We start from the raw sequence: 17293 nt of genomic DNA on the forward strand, positions 1-17293 counted from the left end.
TGTCAGTCTTGTGAATTATCATGTGAATTGGTCCCTGATGTTTAGAAAGCCACAGAAATCTATTAACCAGTTATTCTAATGCAGCCTCTATCTGTCTGTGTGTTTCCTACTACACATCTCTCTTGCAGCACAAATAAAATAAACATGGACATAGAACCTGAATGGTGTGTAACTATTTAAATAAATTATATTTACATTGTTATGATTCATTAACTTTTTGTTCAAAAGCCCTCATTAGCTTACAACATCACTCAGACTAAGGTCTCAGGATGACTTTGAAATATTTCTGCATGATCTGCCTCCTCACTATTTCTCTGACCTTATTTCCTATTAATACTTTTTGTTAATTCTGTGATTCTATTTCAGTCACATTGGCTGCCTCGCTGTTCTCAAACACTCTAGGTATAAACCGACCTCAGGACCTCTGAACTTGAGGTTCCCTTCTCTTATATTCTTTTCCCCTAAATATCTATGTGTCACATGTCCTCTCTTCTTTCAGATGTTTACTTAAATGTCACCTTCTCAGGGAGGTCTTTCCTGTTCAATACAAAATTGAAAACCCTCTCCATGACATTTCATACTCGGTTTATGTTTCCTTTTTCCGTTAGTATTTATCACTCTTGTACACACCACACATTTTACTTTTGTATAATATGTTGTTCATTATCTTCCCAGTTAGAAATTGGGAGGTCTCCATGTGGGTAGAAATTTTGGCTACTTTTGTTTATTGTTGTATCTCCAGTTCTAACAACAGCACCTAGCACATAATAGCTGCTCAAAAACTATTTGCTAATAAGTGATTTGTACCACCACTAATGCTATTTGCAAGTGTGGGAGACTGGGCTCACTTCCTGCCACAGGGATTTTTCTTCCTCTACTGAGACACAGTCTAGGTGATTTTATTCCCTTCTCATCCTCTGTCTGTTACTTGAGAGCTTCAGAAGTGGTACTTGTCTCTTCCATTCTTCTCCTTCTTTGAAAGAACTATGAAAACTAGAACAAGTTATTTAAATTTTCTTGGCTAATCCTCAGAATTTTTCATCAGTAAAAAGAATACTCCCTTTTCTCCCTGTAGTCTTGTAGTAGTGGGACTAAATGCAATCATATAGATTAAAAGCACTCGACTCTTGGTATACAGCATAATTCATATTGGAAAAAATATGTATCTAGTTGTCTTCCCTGTTTTTACTTCAGAGTTAGAAATTTTAAATTCATTTAGGTAACAGCTTATTATATAATAAAGTAGAGTGAGTCAGTGAAGACATGCAGTAAAGATACCATGAAGTTTGTCCTGTTTTAAAAACAAGGAAATTTCTCTATTAGCTTCTAATGCAGGGTGAGTATAAATGTGCTAACGTGACATTCTTCACACCCTTCAATTCCCTGTTCATCTTCTTCCTAGCTGTCTCTTATCTAAAGAAACTATGCTGGTGATTTGCTGAACATTTTGTGTTTCTAAGGTTAGGTGCTTTTGTAAAGATTTCTCTAAATGAAGTATCCAATGCTCTTCTACAAAGAGAATGCTCTGGTTTGTTTATTGTAGCTATTTCCCAGTTACAACATGACATCTAGATTTCTTGTCTCCCTAAATAACTGCTAGCCACTTAATTATAGCCCGGGTAGTGTGAAGCAGATGTTTTTAGAACATCCTGGAAATAGGGCTTTGGGAGTTCATAGGATTTCAGTTAAGGATTGCAGCATGCTTAGTGGTTGTCACTAATCAGAAGCCTATTCTGCACATGTACCAGTTTGAGAGCAAGAGTGTTTATCTTGTCTTTGTGCATAAGTGTGTGAGGAAATATGTATATGTTTATATTGAAGATGCGTCAGTCCTTCGGTCCCAGGATGTTCAGAGGTACAAAGAAGGAGAACCAAAGTATCTGTAACAACAATTACGGTCTTTTGCAACTCACTTTTGTTCTACCTATGATTCCTTAATATGCTTAGAGTCCTAGGAACTGCCATTTTGTCTAATTGTATTTTCTACAAGTCACTAGCAATAGTTCTCTTTCCTCCTCTCCCCTCCTCTTCCCTCCTCTTCCCTCCTCTCCTCTCCTCTCCTCCTCTCTCTCCTCTCCTCCCCTCCCCTCCTCTCTGCTCCTTCTCTTCTCTTCTCTTCTGTTGTTCTCTTCTCTTCTCTTTTCTTCCTTCCTTCCTTCTTTCTTTCCTTTTTTTTTTTTGATGGAGTCTTGCTCTGTTGCACAGGCTGGAGTGCAGTGGTGTGATCTCAGCTCACTGCAACCTCCACCTACTGAGTTCAAGCGATTCTCCTGCCTCAGCCTCCCAAATAGCTGGGATTACAGGTGCATACCACTACGCCTGGCTAATTTTTGTCTTTGTAGTAGAGATGGGGCTTCACCATGTTGGCCAGGCTGGTCCCGAACTCCTGACCTCTGGTGATCCACCAGCCTTGGCCTCCCAAAGTGCTGGAATTACAGGCATGAGCCAACACACCCAGCCAGCAATAGCTCTTTTTCTAATCTTTGAATGAATGAATCAAAATAAAGTCAACAAGACACTTGAATTACTAATGCGCAAAGTATAAACATATATTATCTACTTTAGGCAACCTGCATGAATAATCATTTTCAGCACCCTAAAGTTTAAGATTCAAATTAATTATATAGAAAAATAAGCTTTTCATAGTTGTCTTATAATCATAATGTATAAAAAATGAAGAATAAAGGTTATAAATAAATAATTACTATAGAAAGATGCTTGGGAATCTCAGGAAGTTCATATATCAGCTTACTTAGGCAGTGAAGATGGGCAATGCTTCATTAATCCTTTCTTGCTGCCTTGCAGCTTTATTTAAGACTAGGTTATACTCTCACCTTCTTTTCCTACATCCACCTTCTCCCAGTGCGATAGGAACAACAGAGTGATAACGTCTTTCATGAGAATCTACACTGTAAGAACTGCAGAGAGTTTGAGCTCCAGGTAACTGGTGTGTCTCTATTGACAAACTAAACTTAATAAGAAATACTTCTAAAATAGATTTACTCTAGCGGCTTCCTTGCACCAGGTAGTAGAAGTAACAAAAGCGTCTTGAAGGTGGTATCTCCTTTCCTAATGTGTCTGAGAAGCTTCTCTTCCTATTATCATCTTATTCGTTCTGTGTACCTTCTTTTAAGCACCTCACTCTACAAGCCTGCTTCCTGTCATCACCCTTCTCTGGCCTCTCATATCCATTTCGAAGGATAGCTGAGGTGAGCACCTGGACATTTCTGAAAAAAACAGAGGGGGAAATGCTGTTAACACTTCTGACCGTGCATATTTTCTCCCTTGATTGTATTATGTTGTGGGGAAAATCGGCAGGAGTATTACATGGCTATGGATTGTCATTTCATTAAATATCTTCCCCCCACCCCCCCCGCCTTTTTTTTTGTCATGCTTGGAAAATACTTTAGAGCTCTTTGTTAAACATCAGAAATGTCTGCTCTGGTTACTTGCCGATGATCCTAAGCAGTGACCGTATGGCTTGGCATCTTAAGCACTAGACTATGACTTAGGAACTGTGTTTTGATGTTCAAGAGTTCATCCTCTGTTATCGATGCCAGCTGAGCCACCATCCATAAAATGTGAATAATAAAATGAACTACTCTGGAAGGTAAAGAACAGTAATAAATTCTTCCTGTCATTCTAAAGTGATATCAATATGTGATAAATTATGGTAGAGCCCATGGTAGAAGGAACACATTCTGAGTACTTCAGAAGATGGATGCCTTTAATTTTTTTGGATTACTTTAGATATGATGGGTTTGGCAGTTAATTCCTTGGGTGTATGTATGTGTTGGTTATGTGTATAATACTAAGCAAGTAATTCCCAAACTTTTCACTGTTCAAATAATATTTTCCTGCCCTTTTGTACATATATATTTTGTATTCAAAAGATTGTGTTAACTCCAAACTTGGTTTCATCAATATTAATAAGTGCATCCCTCCATTAAAAATAACCACTTGTGGAACTTGTGGTTATCAGGTAATAGCTAATATTCTGGCTGTTACAACTTGAGAAACAGTAAACAAATTTAGCATTTTTGTCAATCATTGCAGGCTAGTTGTGAGAAAGTTCGTGGTTTTGATGAAAGAGTAGAGTATAATCATCTTCCTCCCTGTGTTTTGGGGCTTCTAACATCCGGGAACAGCAGACTGAACAACTTGATAAAGTGTTGCCAAATTCAGCTTTAGATGCAGGTTCTCTAGGCACGTGTAGCTCTTAGGAAATTAGAACATGATATTACCCATATATTAAAAGTAATGGCAGAAACCGCCATTACTTTTACATCAACGTAATAATTTCAAAAATCTTTGGGTTACTTATTCCAGAGAATGAGCTAGAAATAACAAAAATATTTTGACACAGCTGTAATTAACAATGATAAACAAAATAACTTTAGGTGAGTCAAGAGAAAGCATCTTTTCTAGTGATCATTTTAGCTTTTAGTTTGTGTTACGGAACCGTCCCAGTCACGTAATTTTCCATTCTTCACGCCTACTGATCCACAATTGCAAACACTAGAGCAGCCTTTCTTTTCTTTAGAAGAAACACTACTATATACATTTTTCTAATTATGAATTCTTAAGTTTTAATACTGTGGATATGTTATAAGTTACTAGATAGCTTTACATTTTTAAATAATATATTTGCACTATTCATCTATTCCTAACGCAACTACATTATGTGCCAAACTAGGGTGGGGTAGAGTGTGCATGTACTCAAGAAACATGATTCTGAGTTAAAACATGAAGTGATAAATAACATTTTTTTCTTCAGAGACTGGATCTCCAATTACAGCGTCATGTGTTGGATTAGGCAATTCTAAAACACCTCCACCAGGGCAAGCAGGAAAAAGCGTTCCAGGATACAATGGTAAGGAATGACCCTGATAATAGGTAATGTTAATAAATTTGGCATTTTCTTGCATTTAGTGTGTATTATATTGCATGAAACAAACTAGGTGCTTAATTAGAATTTAGTTGAATGAATGCCTTGTATTAAAAATGAATGCCTTAATTTTTGCTATCAAAAGTATGTTGTGGATTTCCAGGATATGTTCTAAATGACTGTAACCACAAAAATAATATCATTCATAAGGTATGTTAGGAATATGGGTGTGAAATTACTATGAAGGAAACACCTGCTGGGGGCCCAGTACTTTACATACGTCATTTCATTTCGTGCTGAAGTATATTTACTTCAGAGCTATCATTACTATTTTAGAGATGAGTTAACCAACTAGTTAACAGACTAAATAATTTTCTTAAGCTAACACTGCTGATTAGATCCTGGGGACAATGCAAACCATTGTCCTCAGAATTTGCTTGCTTTCATTTCAAAAGCTGCAATTTCTTATTATATATTACACATGCTGCCTTTTAATTTAGGAGTGAGACAAAATTTTTAAACCTTATTGTTTAATAATAAAAACAGGCTGGAAGTGGTGGCTCATGCCTGTAATCCCAGCATTTTGGGAGGCCAAGGCAGACAGATCACATGAGGTCAGGAGTTTGAGACCAGCCTGGCCAACATGGTGAAACCTTGTCTCTACTAAATATACAAAAATTAGCCGGGTGTGGTGGTGTGCGCCTATAATCCCAGCTACTTGGGAGGCTGAGGCGGACCAGAGGTTTGTAGTGAGATTGTGCCACCCAGCCTAGGCAAACACGGACTCTGTCTCAAAAAAAAAAAAAAATATATATATATATATATATATACACACATATATATATATATACACACACACACATATATATATATATATATATATAAAAACAAAGGGGGAGGATCCCAAAAGAAAACATTTCTTTGATGCTGGCTTTATGTGACTAAAAGCTATGCTATCCTGTCAATTTTTGTTTTTAAATTTATGGTAATAACCATTATTATTAAACAATTTACCTTGGATGGCTCTCTCTAGGTGTATAAATTATACAAGTCACATAACTTTTTGAACATTGTTTCCTTATTTCTAAATAAGAGTAATATTTTTATATGCTTTCCAGGGCTTCTGTTTTGTAATGTTGTGCAATAAAGCATTAACACAATGCCTACCAGTAGAAAGGCAGAATAAGTCTTAGCTAGTAGTGCTACTAATATTTCAGAAAAGTCAGAGGACTGACTTGATTTAGACTAACACGTTCATTTTACAGACAAGGAAAATGAGGCACAGAGGTTTTGTAATTTGCTTAAGGTCACAAAATTTGGTTTACTAGACCTATGAAGAAAACCCAGCTTTGGGAGACAAAATATGATTCTTAACATATGTTTCTTATTTGCATATAAACTACAAAATTCACAGATTTGTCTTTTGCTTCTCTAACATAAAAATATTGGATTTTCCTTCTAGGACAATGGCTAGTTACAAAAACGTGGATCATTTGGTTTAACCTAGCAGATATATTTATAAAAAGACACTTTAGACTTTTTTTTTATTCGAGGCAGAAATAGATATTCTGTGAAGTCAGTGACTTCTCCAGCCCTGGAAAGGTGAACCCAGATTTAGTGAAATCCTCTGTTTGAACAGTCTGTCATCTCTGCTCCTTTTATCAGAAAAAATGTTTTGTGTTGAGACATTTTTAGGGGTTTCTGATTGTGGAAGATGTTAAACACACTTCTCTGTTAGTATTTCAGTACCATTTTTATATCTAGTTGTAAGAAATAGTTAAGCTTTGTTCCCTCATGTAACTTTAATACAGAAGTTTCTCATTGTCTGAAAGCAAATGGCTTGCAGATAGTACAGGTTAAAAATTTATAACCAAGGAACCAGTGACTTTATGACTGATAATTTTTATGTTTTGTGATTGTTTAGAGATTAAAATTGTAATGTAATATTAAATGGTATAATAATAAAAAAGGCAGGATCCTTTTAGGAAAGAAAAGAAAATCCTTTTTGTTTAAAAAACATTTAATTTAATATAACACATTTATTGAGTACCTTATGCAAGCTTGTCATTTTGTATACATTTTTAAAATACTTCTTGCGTAAGTACTATGAGAAAGAAATTTCTCCCATTTCATAGACAGGGAAACTGAACGTGTTACAGAATGTGCCCGGGGCACATAGTGATTTGGCCACTGTAGTGAGATTTAGGGAAACAAAGATAAATTAGCCATGGGCTCCATGAACTCACAATCTAGTTAGATACAGATACTTCTACTAACTGTCAATATAGAATTTTAAAACAGGCCGGGCGCGGTGGCTCACGCTTGTAATCCCAGCACTTTGGGAGGCTGAGGCGGGCGGATCACGAGGTCAGGAGATCGAGACCACGGTGAAACCCCGTCTCTACTAAAAATACAAAAAATTAGCCGGGCGTGGTGGCGGGCCCCTGTAGTCCCAGCTACTCGGAGAGGCTGAGGCAGGAGAATGGCGAGAACCCGGGAGGCGGAGCTTGCAGTGAGCCGAGATTGCGCCACTGCACTCCAGCCTGGGCGACAGAGCAAGACTCCGTCTCAAAAAAAAAAAAAAAAAAAAAAAAAAGAATTTTAAAACAAAGTGCTCCAGGAACACAAAGAAGGGAACGATTAATTTTTTTCTGAGAGCAACAACCTTCTTTTCTCATATCTGCTTAAGGTAGAATTACCTGGATGAATGAGGCCACATAAATAATCTATTAAAGCCTAGAAGATGATGACTTATCTTCATATTTAGTTTGCACCAAGGGTTACTGAATGTGGTTATAAGCTTTAATATCCTAAACTCTTTTAGGGTTCTATCAGGACAGCACAGAAAGTATTGAGATAATATTTGGGAAGATTAAATTGACCAAATGTAAAGCTCCTAAGTGGATATTAAGCTTTAAATCAGAATAAGGGATTTTTGGTGCTTGTATTTTATTTTTGTTACGTATAATATTTTTTGGTGTGTTTGAAAACTTCATTTCCTTTACTTTTTAAAAACCTGAACATGTTTTTAATACTTCTAATAGATTACAAGGATATATTTAGTGGACATAGACATAGAGATGAAATTACCACATGTTTGAAATATGATGTCTTCATTTAAGGGATATTCTGAAGGAAAATTTCTGATGTTGTTAGGAATCAAATACATGTACTCTTTATTTTTTTGTAAGATATTTTAGTTTATATTTGTTCGTGGTCTCACAGGAATTAAAAGATTACTTTCTTAAGCTAGAGTTTTTTGGATTGAATATAAAAATATAGAAAAATGTTTAAGCTTTAAGATTATGAATTTTTATTCAAATATTTATATTTTACTTTGTAGTTATGATTTTGGATGACAACATGCAAAAACTGAAGGCTCGGTGTTTAGGAAATATTGTGGTAAAGTAAGCAAAAATTTCAATACTACTATATTAAAGGGCAAAAACCGGTGAATATACTAAGAAAAAATGGAGTCCTTGCAGTGTTACTGCTACTGAGGAGGTTGTAGAAAGAACTTGTGTGTTGCTTAAGAACTGTGTCAGCTGTGTTGTAATTTAAACATAGAAGCCCCATAAAATAAGACCAATTTAAATGCAATTTTCAAAAGCCACAAATTTTGCATATTTTTAAATGACTTTTTTTCATTTTACAGGTTATGTATAGATGATAAACTTAACTTACATACAAAAAATATGAACAAGTAAATGAAGTTCCTGTACTCTCACTTCTCAGCAATACATTATTAACTTCATAATATACATAACTTTCTACATTTTTTTGGTATAGATTCAGGGGTACATTTGCAGGTTTGTTTCATGGGTATATTGCATAATCCTAGGGTTTGGGCTTCTAGTGAACCCATCACCCAAACAGAGAACATAGTACTCAATAAGTAGTTTTGCAAGCCTTGCCTCCCTCCCTCACACCTTTTGGAGTCCCCAGAGTTTCTAGTTTTCATCATTATGTCCATGTGTACCCATTATTTAGCTCTCAGTTATAAAAGATAACATACAGTATTTGATTTTCGGTTTCTGATTTGACTTTCCACTTTTTGACAAACATTTTACAATGGTGAATCCATTTATTTTTGTGTATTGCTGTTTTCCCTTAACCTTGTCTCATAAGCATGTTTAATTTTTACTCTGTTTCTTAAAATTTTTATCCCCAGTGTAGGCTTCTTAGCATTTTTTGAATTTTTATGATTTTAAATCATATTATATTAAACATTTTTTGGTCTTGTTTTTCTGCTTTTCTGATAATTGCAATAGTATTGAAGAGATTTCTGAAAGTATAATTCCTGGGTCAAACAGTATCATCTTATAAAGTTCCTGACTTGCCAAATATCCCATCTTCTTGTTAACGTTTTTTTAAATTGTTATTCATTTGATAAGAAAAAATGATACCATTTAAAGTCAAAATATTTAAATTTGCTTTAATTACATCAAGACATGTAGTTTAAAATGTTATGCTAGAGGAAGCAGAAATGGAAGTTAAGTTAGAAGGTTCACAGTATGTGACATTTTAATAATTGAGAGGTTGCTTTAGTCCCTCTGATTAACATGATATTTACATCTTTACTGATAGAGTTTAAGTAGTAGAATTCACCAGATTGAGCTACTATAAATACAGAACATCAGGTTTTAAAAATGATTTGCTTTCCTATTTATTTCTATTGGAAGTCAAAAAAAACTCTTATTATTTGGCATTCAGAGATTGGTATAAGATTGCTTCCTGTAAAGAAGATATTTTAAATTCTATGAAAATTACACGAAAAACAGTAGTTAAAAAGAGGATGTTTCTTCAGGTAGAGATATTTTAACTATACAGAAAGCTAATAGAAAGCATACAAGTTATGATGTAATTCTTCTCATGCTTTTATCAGTAAACATGTAAGCACTCTATTACTTTGTTAAAAGTTTCCATTTTAAAACAACATATCCATCAAGATGAAAAAATTAAATATTGAACATACCATTTGTATTCACAGTTCTCTGAGCCAGAATCTGTGTTAACATAGAGCTGGTTCAAATTTGACCTGTTCAAGGGAAAAGCAGCAGGGAAAGAAGGGAAGGGCTGCTAAAGAAATTAATAATTTGAACATGTTTGTGGGTGGATGTTTAGCTTGCTTAGGGAATAAAATGGTTTTTGAGAGCTTTTCAAAGCACTTTAGCAGCACGCATTTTTATGTAACCTCCTAACTTTGTGAGTCATCTATTTCATAAAACAATCTTTTGCAAGATCTCAGAGGTGGCATTTGATGCTAGCACAGTTTTAAACTCCTCATGGGTTTTGTCACTCTAATTATGGGCTGCTTTACCCAACATCCATTCAGAGATAATGAAATATAGCAGTGTCCCACATAAACTGTAATTTTTTTCTTATAGCCATTAGTGTTATTTCAAATATTTAAAAGTAACAACTATTGCCTTAAAGCGTTCTATGGTTTAGATTGTCACCAATTCACAATTATTTTTTTCCCTCTGTATTCCTAAAAGAATTTTATTGTACAGATCCAGGGTTCTGAGATTTCATTATAAATTACTTGATGATGTAATATGTTATGACAAACAGTAGAATTTGATTCCTTTCTTAGGTTAACAGTGAAACTAGATATTTTAATATATTATAAATCTTTTTGTATTAGAAAGGTAAGGTAGAAATAATCAGAAAACAAAGGTTACCACCAAGATTTCTCTCTCTCCTGCTCTCTCTTTAACAAAATAGATTTTGAAACTTTTTTTCAGAAACTCATTTTATCTATAAGAGCAAGAATTTCCTTTTCAAACCCACATTGCCAGCAGCCATTCCACTCTAACTTATCAACTTAAAAAGGATTCACATATCCCAATGGCTGCCTGCAGTATGTGTAGGATGTTTTTATATTTAACATCTATAACATTTCACATTATAGATCTTAAGACTCATTTGTGTAGGTTCATATTTGGAAACAGTAATATGTGGAAACAAACAAACAAGTAAACACAAACCAAAGAACCTTTTGATCCATCTAGATTTTTCTATATTCTTCTTTATGACGTTCCGGAAATCACTGCTTTGTTCTCCTGGGGACCCCTTAACTAGAAGTTGGCCATTTTAGCACTTCCTAAATTACTATAGGCCTTAAGATATAATAAAAAGGAATCCTGCAATTTTAGTGTTTTATTAGATTACTTACATTTATAGAATTCATCTTTCTAGTAGAAGAGAGAACTTCATGTCCACATGAATGTTAGAAAATTCTTTTGATTTGGAAACCTACTCCAGGCAGTTAATTTAGTAAGAAAGTTATGGGATCTGAATTCCTAAGCATACGAAATACTCAAGAATTTTAGAAGGTGTTCGTGTAATTGCATCCAGAGCTCCAAAGTGCAGAAATAAAACTATGAGTCAGTAATTTCCAGGCAACAGAGAGCAGGGCATGAAAGAAAATTTTAACTGCAATTGCCTTTCTTCCTAGCACAGTGCTCACCGTTATTAAAGCCATAGGTCTCTGGCTCTTTCTCTCTGATGGACAAACATTTTTCTCTGACCAGATCCATTGTTGCTATTGGAAGTGTGGCCTGTTCACCCTGTGCTGTGTCCTGCAAGCCATGGAGGGGTGCGAGGGAGTTGTATGGAATTGTCCAAGTGTTTTTTACTTTAGTGCCCAACAATTTCTCATTCTTCAGATATGGTTAACGATGCCTGTGCACATATTTACAGCTTCACGTGAATGATTCAGTCACTGTGTTGCCATCTTGGGAAAGAGCCAAGGAAGCTTTCTTTTATTCAGGGTATCCTTTGAGTATAACTAAGCATGTCACATAATTATAATCCTGTTCCTTTCTAGATCTCATATACAGTTTTGAGTGTAATATTTTATTAGCCTTATAACAACACTATGAGTTAGGCAATGGGCAGACATTATCCTCCTCATTCTGGACATGACAAAATATGCAACATTAGTAGTTGCACAGCTAGAACTCACATTATTGCCCAGTCTTTTGTCTGCCCTGAGGGAAAGAAATTATGGTCAGTCTCTTCTGGGGAGACAAAAATAACTTCATAAGAAAATCTCGAGAAAATCCTAAGGACCGCATAGGAAATACTGAGAGTGCAAAGTTGGGATTTAACCCAGATCCCTCTAGGGAACAGGCTTCAATTTCTTTCTATTGCTATGGAAATTCCAGATGGAGCAGTGAAAAAGAGACCATCTTTTATCTAGGATAGGAGGCATCTAGGAGTGTAATATTTCGATTGGCCAGGAATGTGTTATCTTCCAGGGTGATGGACATCCTTTGTCCTGCCCTAGCTATTTAAGGATTGCTCAGCACTCTAATGCTTCCCTTCCCACATGGCTGTCACTGCTGCCTCAATTATTCGCCTTTCCCCTTCAGAATGGTCTTTTAGGAAAGGGAGTTCTCTAAGAGGACTCTCAATTCCTAATTGGGTGAGTTGTACCAAAACTCCCTCTTTCACTCTGCTTGGCAGAGTTGGGGAAGGTATCACGTGGTGATAGCATTTGCTTTCAAATTTGAAGGATGAGTATAGGTATTAACTAGTTCATTTCTTAGTATTTTTGCATCCCTTCCTTTGCCAATCCAATGCACTTTTACATTCTTATAACTACAGAAAAAAATATTCTTTTTCTATAACTTTAGAAAAAGAGCTCCAGTGCACCCATTGTTCCAGAATGAAGACCTTCACTTAATGTGTAATAATCCTTAGCAATAAGAAGAAAGGTGTTAATTTGGAATACTGCAAAAAAACAAATCTGCTGTAGCTCATATGCACCTAATGTCTATCTAGATCTTATTGCTTCTTTCCCCATGTTTTCTTTCATTGATCACATTTTCTTATCACATGTTTACATATATATATGTAAATGTGCATATATGCATATTTATATATATGTGCGTGTGTGTGTATGCACATGCAGCAGTCCCTATTATCCATAGTTTCACTTCGTGCAGTTTCAATTACCTGTGGTCGACCACAGTCCAAAGTTATTAAATGGAAGATTTCAGAAATAAATAATTCACATGTTTTAAATCACCGTTCTGAATAGGTGATGAATTCTTGTACTGTCCTGCTTAGTCTTGCCAGGATGTGCATCAGCCCTTTGTCCAGTGCATCCATGTTTTCTACGCTACTGCTGGTTAGTCACTTGGTAGCCATCTTGGTTATCAGATCTGCTGTCTAGGTGTTACAGTGCTTGTGTGCAGCCAACCTTTATTTTACTTAACAACGGCCCTAAAGCACAATAGTAGTGATGCTGGCATATTGTTCTAAGTGTTATATTTTGTTATTAGTTGTTGCTGTTCATCTCTTACTGTGCCTAATTTATAAATTAAGCGTTATCATAGCTATGTATGTATAGGAAAAACCTTATTATATGTAGGGTTCAGTACTACCATGGTTTCAGGCACCCACTGAGAGTCTTGGAACATATTCCATGTAGATAAAGGGGAACTACTTTGTGTGTGTGTGTATGTGTGTGTTTCTGTATGTGTGTGTCTATTAAAAACGATTCCAATTCTGAATCCTTTTTTCTTTTCCCCTTTTCTTTAGGAATATTGTGTGTCTTCCTTTATGAGTCTTTAGAGATTTTTCTCAATATTCAAATTACCACATCTGAACTTTTTAAGATACCACATCTTGTTAGTGAGGAACAGAAAGCATGCACTTATTTTATCCTATCAATTACCAATTGCAATTTCATATCTTGCTTTTCAGCCTGATTCTCAGTTAGACTTGTGAATGATGAAGTAGTTTTCTGAGAGTATCTCAAAAATAACTTGGGACAAACACACATGATATTTCCAGCAGGTCCACAACTTGGATGGGGATAAAAACTTATCTTCCAAGCACTACTGGCAAGGCAGAGTTTAACTACCTTCTGTAAAGTTCACCTGATGAACACTTGAATGGTTGCATTTGATGTCATTTCATAAACTTAATGGAGTAGATATCATTCACTATCTTCCCTATCAGTATTCTAAAAATACTAAATTTCTTTTTCTTGTAGTTCACAAAGTGCTAGGATCTCCATGTGTCTGTGATCATAATTTATATCCTTGTATCATTAATGTGTAGCACAGTGCATGAGGAATACCAAAAACCTAACAAATGTTGATCGAGGGAAGAAAATGAATGTTTTTGTTAACGCATAAAGAAATGAATAAATAAACAAGGCAATTGAATAATCCCTCTGGTGTTTTCTTCTCTACTGTTCAAATCTCCATCCTCTCTCTCCACTGGCTACTTCCACTCAAATCTTTCTCATATTAAATCAACCTGCCTTTGTGCATTAAGCCACTGACATACACATCTCCTTCCAATCGCCCACAAATTTTAAAAAGTACAGTCTAACATTACTGTCCCTACTTAATTCCTATTTCTTTATCACTCCAGCTGTTGCTTTCCCCACTCCATTGAAATGACAGTCATGAGAAAACTCAAAACATCTTAATTACTAAGTTCCATGATCACTGTTGCATCTTCTTTCAAACCAAATTTACACTTCTTTTAACCTTGTTTAATACTAGTCATTATTAAAACTGTATTCTAGTGGCTTCTTAGATACTACTTTCCCCTGGTTCTCATAATATCTCTGATTTTCTTTTCTTTTTTTTTTCTCGGTGGAGTTTTTTTTTTTTTATATATTTCTTTAACACTGATATTTAGCTGTAGAACTATTTTTCCTCTTTTATACTCTCTCCACGAATCATCTCACCAATTTCTAAGATTTCTGTAATTACCTAGCTACACATGGTGTGCATATCCATGTATCCACCCAGGCTCATCTCTCTTCTGATTTCAGACATGTATTTATTGACATATTACTTGATAGCTCCATTTATAATGCCACAGGTTGCTAAAACTCAGTATCTAAACAAATTGTCTGTCACCTCTCTACTTCTACAAATCCCAAAATGCCACTTCTCCTGAAAATACTGCTTTTACTACATTGCACTCTTTGTGTTGGCATCACTATTGAGCTAGAATAGAAACTTTCTGTTTCCATCTAGAATAGAAACTTTCTATATAAACTTTCAGAGTCAGCTTTGATTTTTCTCTTTTCTTCAACCATCACATTCAATTTTCATCCTCTTACTGTGGCTTCTCGTTATCCAATTCATCACAGCAGCTTTAGCACTCTTCCTAGAACAAAGATCCAATTACATCTTTTGTTTTTAAAACACCTTTGGTAACTTGGCTTTAACATGTCCTATTGCACTAGTCAGGGTTCTCCGAAGAAATAGAACCAATGGGATGTACACACACACACACACACACACACACACACACACATATACATACACACATATCTATAGAGAGGGAGAAATATTTGTTTTAAGGAATTAGCTCATGCAGTTGTGAAGGTTAGCAAATATAAAATTTGCAGGCCAGGCCAGCAGGCTGAAGACCCAGGAAAAGTTGTAGTTTGAGTCTGAAGGCAGAATTCCCTCTTCCTACTGGGAGGTCAGACTTTCTTTTCTATTAAGGCCTTCAACTGATTGGATGAGGACCATTCACATTATGGAGGATAATCTGATTTACTCTAAATCTACTGACTTAAATGTTAATTTCATCTTAAAAATACCTTCACAGAAACACCTAGAATGCTTGACCAAATATCTGGGTACCCTGGCCAAGCTAAATTGATGCATAGAATTAACCATCACACCTATTCATAATGTTGAGGACTATTTACACACACACACACACAAAGTGTTGATTAGATTGAGCAGACCATTTATACTTGTGCACTCATTATTCACTTCATTTTTAAGCCCTTATTGCTATACCTTACATGTTTTAAGAAATTAGTATCTATTTGCTGATTAACTGACTGAATGGAAAGAATGAATGAAATGAAGAAACACATGAAAGGAAGGAAGGTTTAGGTACGTTGGTCACACAGCACGAAGTGTCTTTCCTTCTTATTCCTTTCTCAGCTTCATGAACCTATTCTTCAAGATCGAAATCGTAGATCACTTTCTGCATGTCAAATTCTTTGAGCTTACTCCTTTCTTATGTTTTCTTTTGTACAAAATGTCTGCCACATATTGCATATATTGAATTCTTTGTTAGATGCCTCTACAGGATGATTTGAATGATACCATCACCTGCTTTTATCCTTTCACTATTCTGGGACCTTATTCTTCTCATTTTATCTCTTTTACTTCTCCCCCCACTTCTCACTCTTTTTCTTATTCTCTTCACTGCCATTTCCCAGCACCATGTGTCATATTTAACAGCAATCACCTCTGTAATCCAAAGGGAACCAGCTAGACATATGATGTCCCTCTCTAAGGGTGGCTTTAATTCCAGAGAGAAAGTGAAGAGCTGAGATTTTCTCTTCTTAATTAAGATTAAAGGTACTTTTCGATATGATTAGGGTGATCTATTTTTACCACTGAAGTACATTTTAGGTTGGGCTTTTCGTTGAACAGAGGTTTTAATATTTGGTGATTGTTACCAACCTTCCAATAATTAGATGAAAGCCAAAGACATTCTCCTGGGAAACATACAGACAAGTTTTATGTTAAATTTCAGGGGGTTCAAAAGAGTCTTCAGTGTTCATGCACCCCATGGTGTGTTATTCTTAATTCCCAGGGTCTACAGGTATATATAAACTTACTCAGACCTTTCTTGTAAGAATGAGAGATGGTATAAAAATGTGTATTGTCCTTGTTCTTCAGGAACTTTGTGCAGATATTTAAAGTTTTGTGCAACAGGTCTGGAAGCCCGTGTCCTTAAAGCTTAGTTTTTTTCTGGGAGATGGCTACCTATGCTTTCAGCCTGTAGGCATCAATTAATTATAAGAATATACACCATCTATTACAAATTGCTAGCACTATATTTTTTCTCTGGAAGCAAGAGGAAATACAGGTTAGCAGGACATCTTTTAAAAATAGAAGTTGCAAACATAATTTACTTCTGGAAAGTATGAGATTTTATCTTTCTCTCTAGTAATATTCTTTCTGTAAAATGCAATGCTCTTGGTCCTATCTATACACTCTGGATTAGGTACGTGCTAGGCTACCAGGACACTCAGCTGTTGTAAAAAGCACTAAATACTAACTCATTTAGGTTATGATTGCAAACAGTTAGGAGTCTCTGCTGTGAGCAGATAATGTGTGGTGCTGGTGGACCAAAATGTTTGATTTGGGGTAGATAAAATGGGAAAAAATGCCTGTTTAATATGTATTTTTTTATATGCATAGCTTTCATCATGGGCAGTATTATGTGTTCAGATATTTGGATCAGCACTCCTGTATATCAGCAATCAGGTGGAACTAAGAAACAAGCTGTTCCCATTGTACCTGACATATACACTGTAATTTGCTTCAGACTCCACCACTCTCTATTGCCCTCAATCCATCATAAATGTCAGCTGCCATTGATTATCACAGA

At 35.5% G+C, this 17293-nt stretch overlaps 1 protein-coding gene across 7 annotated transcripts in view; it reads left to right on the forward strand.

The window, feature by feature from the left end:
* Positions 1-17293, forward strand: part of ACSS3 (acyl-CoA synthetase short chain family member 3) — a 357152-nt gene that overhangs the window by 252026 nt on the left and 87833 nt on the right. For all 7 annotated transcript variants that reach the window (XR_009208841.1, XR_009208840.1, XR_009208839.1 and 4 more), the window contains 2 exons: positions 4778-4873; positions 8232-8295. Coding sequence is in view for 4 of the 7 variants with exons in the window: in XM_058424791.1 (XP_058280774.1) it covers positions 4778-4873; positions 8232-8295 (160 nt within the window). In the remaining 3 variants the exon portion in view is untranslated. The remainder of the gene's footprint in view (positions 1-4777; positions 4874-8231; positions 8296-17293) is intronic.

Source organism: Hylobates moloch, unplaced genomic scaffold (genome assembly GCF_009828535.3).
Source record: "Hylobates moloch isolate HMO894 unplaced genomic scaffold, HMol_V3 SCAFFOLD_12, whole genome shotgun sequence".
In the NCBI taxonomy this organism is placed as follows: domain Eukaryota; kingdom Metazoa; phylum Chordata; class Mammalia; order Primates; family Hylobatidae; genus Hylobates; species Hylobates moloch.